Source organism: Dipodomys ordii, unplaced genomic scaffold (assembly GCF_000151885.1).
Source record: "Dipodomys ordii isolate 6190 unplaced genomic scaffold, Dord_2.0 Scaffold68, whole genome shotgun sequence".
Taxonomy (NCBI): domain Eukaryota; kingdom Metazoa; phylum Chordata; class Mammalia; order Rodentia; family Heteromyidae; genus Dipodomys; species Dipodomys ordii.
This window is the reverse complement of record NW_012267284.1, coordinates 5,169,209-5,173,209: the sequence shown is the minus strand read 5'-3', so window position 1 is coordinate 5,173,209 and position 4,001 is coordinate 5,169,209. Positions and strand designations below refer to the sequence as shown.

The 4,001-nt window shown below is 42.9% G+C and overlaps 1 protein-coding gene across 1 annotated transcript in view; it reads left to right on the top strand.

Moving 5' to 3' along the window:
* Zdhhc4 (zinc finger, DHHC-type containing 4) overlaps positions 1–4,001 on the top strand; it is a 17,988-nt gene that overhangs the window by 8,952 nt on the left and 5,035 nt on the right. The window contains exons 6-7 of the mRNA XM_013023393.1: positions 499–677; positions 3,016–3,141. Of these exons, the coding sequence (XP_012878847.1) occupies positions 499–677; positions 3,016–3,141 (305 nt within the window). The remainder of the gene's footprint in view (positions 1–498; positions 678–3,015; positions 3,142–4,001) is intronic.

The window sequence follows — 4,001 nt, the reverse complement described above, 5'->3', positions numbered from 1 at the left end:
GGCTTGGGGCCTCCACTCACAAAGAGCCAGTCTGCCATTGGTCTCTGGGTTTTGAAATGTCTTTTTTTTTTTTTTTTTTTTGTGGGGGGGTGGGTGGGAGCTTGAACTCAGGGCCTAGGTGCTGACCCTAAGCTTTTGTGCTTAGTGGGCCAGAGCTCCACTTCTGGCTTTTTTGGTGGTTAATTAGAATTAAGAGTCTCACAGATTTTCTTGCCTGGGCTGGCTTTGAATCTTGATCTTCAGATCTCAGCCTCCTGAGTAGCTAGAATTATAGACATGAGCCACCAGAGCCACTGGGGCCCGCTTGAAATGTCTACTTTTGAATGGAGATATTTAAAGAGTGGGAAAGTATTGAGACATACTCTGTAACATACCTGTGAAATGTTTCATTGGTTTCTTATTCACTCCTTAGTGGCAGTGGTTGCCTTGGTTACTTTCTTTTGTGTACTTTCTTCATGGGGCGGCCTTGGGAATAAGTGGCCCTTTGCTTCCTTCCAGCAACCACATCTTCATCGTGCTGCACCTGGTCTTGCAAGGGACAGTTTATGTGGAATACACCTGGGAAATCCTTGGCTACTGTCAAGACCTGGAGTTTTCTTTGTCTTACCTTCTTCTGCCCTATCTCTTGCTGATTGTCAACCTGGTTTTCTTCACCCTGACTTGTGTAACCAATCCTGGTGAGTCAAGGCGCTTGTCACAGGTTGGTGATAGTTCTGTCATCTTGCTGAGAGTGCTGGGAACAAGCAGTGTACTTGGCAGTGTACATGTGCCATGTTTCCCAATCTCTCACTTTGAAGTGTTTCCTAGTTTTATGTTTATATTCCTAGTTTTTGATCCATAGGTTATTTAGCACTATTTAGTATCTTCCAATACATGATACATACATACATTCACAACAATTTACCTATTACTGGGGTATGAACTCAGGGCCTTAGGGCCTCATGCTTGCTAGGCAAGCTCTGTTGTCTTTGAGCCCTTTTTGTTTTAGTTATTTTTGGGAGAAGGTTTCATGTTTTTACTTTCTTGTATATACGATGACAGTCCACCATACCTAGCTATCTGGTGAAAAGGAGTCTTATGAGCTTTTTGTCTAGTTTAGACTCCCATCTATGAGCCCCCATCTCTGCCTCCTGACTACCTAGGATTATAGGCATAAGCCACCATGCCTAGCTATTTATTTTTTGAGGCAGAATCTCTTTTTTGTATTTATTTTTTTGTCAGTCGTGGGGCTTGAACTCTGGGCTTGAGTGCTGTCCCTCAGTTCTTCAGCTCAAGGCGAGCGCTCTACCACTTGAGCCACAGCACCACTTTCGGTTTTCTGGTGGTTTATTGGAAATAAGAGTTTCACGGACTTTCCTGCCTAGGCTGGCTTTGAACCTCGATCCTCAGATCTCAGCCTCCTGAGTAGCTAGGATTACAGGTGTGAACCACCAGTGCCCGGCTTTGAGGCAGAATCTTTCTCTGTGTCCCAGGCTGGCCTTGAATTCCTCCATCTACCTCCCTTCCTCCATCTACCTCCCAGGCTCTCGAGTTATATGACTAGCTTCAATCTTTTTTTTAAAGTTTTATCTTTTTTTTGGGGGGGGGTTCTGGTCGTGGGACCTGAACTCTGTCCCTCAGCTCTTCAGCTCAAGTCTAGCGCTCTCCCACTTGAGCCACAGTGCCACTTCTGGCTTTTTTTCTTTTTGCTTATGTGGTACTGAGGAATCGAACCCAGGGCCTCATGCATGCAAGGCAAGTGCTCTACCACTGAGCCACCTTCCTAACCCCAAGTTTTATCTTTTTGATAGTTTGACTTAATTACATACACGTAGAACTATGGTCAGTATGATACCATTTCTCCTTTAACAATTTTTAAGACTTGCACTGCAGTTTTTATAAGTGATCTCTATTTGCTTGATTGCAGTTTTGTTTTCTAGTTCTTGGGTATAGAGAACCAAAAGTCCATTAACCAAGTTATTCATGTGTAATCTTTTACATCCATATGAGTTGTTTTGTCAATCACTTCCTGAGAGTGGTATGTGAAGCTGTTCTTTTTTTAAAATAATGTATATTAATTGTACAAAACAATCGATTTCATTATTATCATTCAGAGTTCTTGTAGCTTGTACCTCACTTCTTCTGAAAGTGAAATGTATATTTGTATATTCTTTTTTTTTTTTCTTCCAGTCCGAGCTTTTTCTCTCAAGGGTATTGTTGTACCACTGAGCTGCAGCTCCACTTCAGCTTCTTGGTGTTTAATTGAAGCTAAGAGTCTCACAAACTTTCTTGCTCGGCTGGCTTTCCAACCTTCAATCCTCAGATTTCAGTCTCCTGAGTAGCTAGGATTACAGGTGTGAGCCACCAGCACCTGTCTTATATATGCATATTCTTAGTGGGTATGTTCAAGATTAGAGTTAGTGTTACCTCTTCCTGGTAAATTGAGTTTCTCTCATAGTATAGCACAGCTACTGCTGTTTTCACTCAGGTCTCTTTGCCTGATATTAATTGATTATACTTACTTTTGGCATATAATTGGTATTTTATTCCCTTTTATTTTTTATTTCCTTTTATTTTTAAACTTTTCGGTGATTGAAGTGCTAAATGTCCATCAACTGAAAAATGAATAAATGTCATAATCTCATCCAATGGAATATTATTTAGCCATAAAAGAATGAAGAGCTGGGTGCCAGTGGCTCACATCTATAATCCTACCTACTCTGGAGGCTGAGATCTGAGGTTCGAGGTTCAAAGCCAGCCTGGGCAGGAAAGTCTGTGAGACTCTTATCTCCAATTAACCACCAGAAAACTGGAAGTGGCTCTGTGGCTCAAGTGTTAGAGCACTCGCCTTGAGCTGAAGAGCTGAGGGACAGTGCCCAAGCCCAGAGTTCAAGCCCCACAACCGACAAAAAACAAAACAAAAAGTAAATGACTTAAAATGTTTAATGTAGCTGTTTCAGTTGTGTTGCGTTGGGCAGGTATTGTGAACATCAAGTGCACTACACTGTTTGAAAGTGATCTTTATCCTTTTTGCAGGCACCATCACAAAAGCAGATGAATTACTGTTTCTTCAAGTTTATGAATTTGATAATGTGATGTTTCCCCAGAATGCGAGGTGCTCTACCTGTGACTTACGGAAGCCAGCTCGGTCCAAGCACTGCAGTGAGTTAGCTGCTGAGGCACAGTGGCCCCTCTGAGTACCCACGCAGGCTTCCAGATGTTTCATGAGTGTAAAGCAGACATGGGGTAGCTGCCACTGTTAGAGGTCACCACTTGGTTTCTTTCAGACAACAGGATAAACTGGGGGCTGGCCTTCAAGCCTGGGAATAAGAACCTTTGCCATGCTATTTTGTCTAAAGAGGCAAGCACTCTACCACTAAGACACATTCCCAGCCCTAATTACTTAGTTTTAATCATACATTTTTATTTAAATCAATGCACTTAAAATATCTTTTTCCCTCCTGTGGTTCTGGGAGTGGAACCTAGGGCCTCACATATGCCAAGTAAGCCCCTTGTCACTGAGCTGTAATCCAACCATCAAATATTGTCAGTGACAGGACACGTCCATGAGCCGGACACCAGCAATCACCTATCATCCCAGCTACTTAGGAGGCTGAGATCTGCAGATTGCAGTTCAAAGCCAGTCTGGGTAGGAAAATTCATGAGACTCTTATCTCCATGAATCACACATACACACAAAAAACCCAGAGTGGTCTATGGCTCAAAGTGGTAGAGTGCTAGCCTTGAGCAAAAGAAGCTCAGGGATAGTGCCCAGGCCTTGAGTTCAAACCCCAGGACTACCCCCCCCCCCAACACACAATCTATGAGGCAGTTTTAAAAAAAGAATATTTTTTTTTATTTTATTTTTTTGTGGGGGCTTGAACTCAGAGTTAAGGTGCTGTCCCTGAGCCTTTTTTTTTTTTTTTTTCGGTTGTGGGGCTTGAACTCTGGGCCTGGGTGCTGTCCCTCAGCTCTTCAGCTCAAGGCAAGCGCTCTACCACTTGAGCTACAGCGCCACTTCC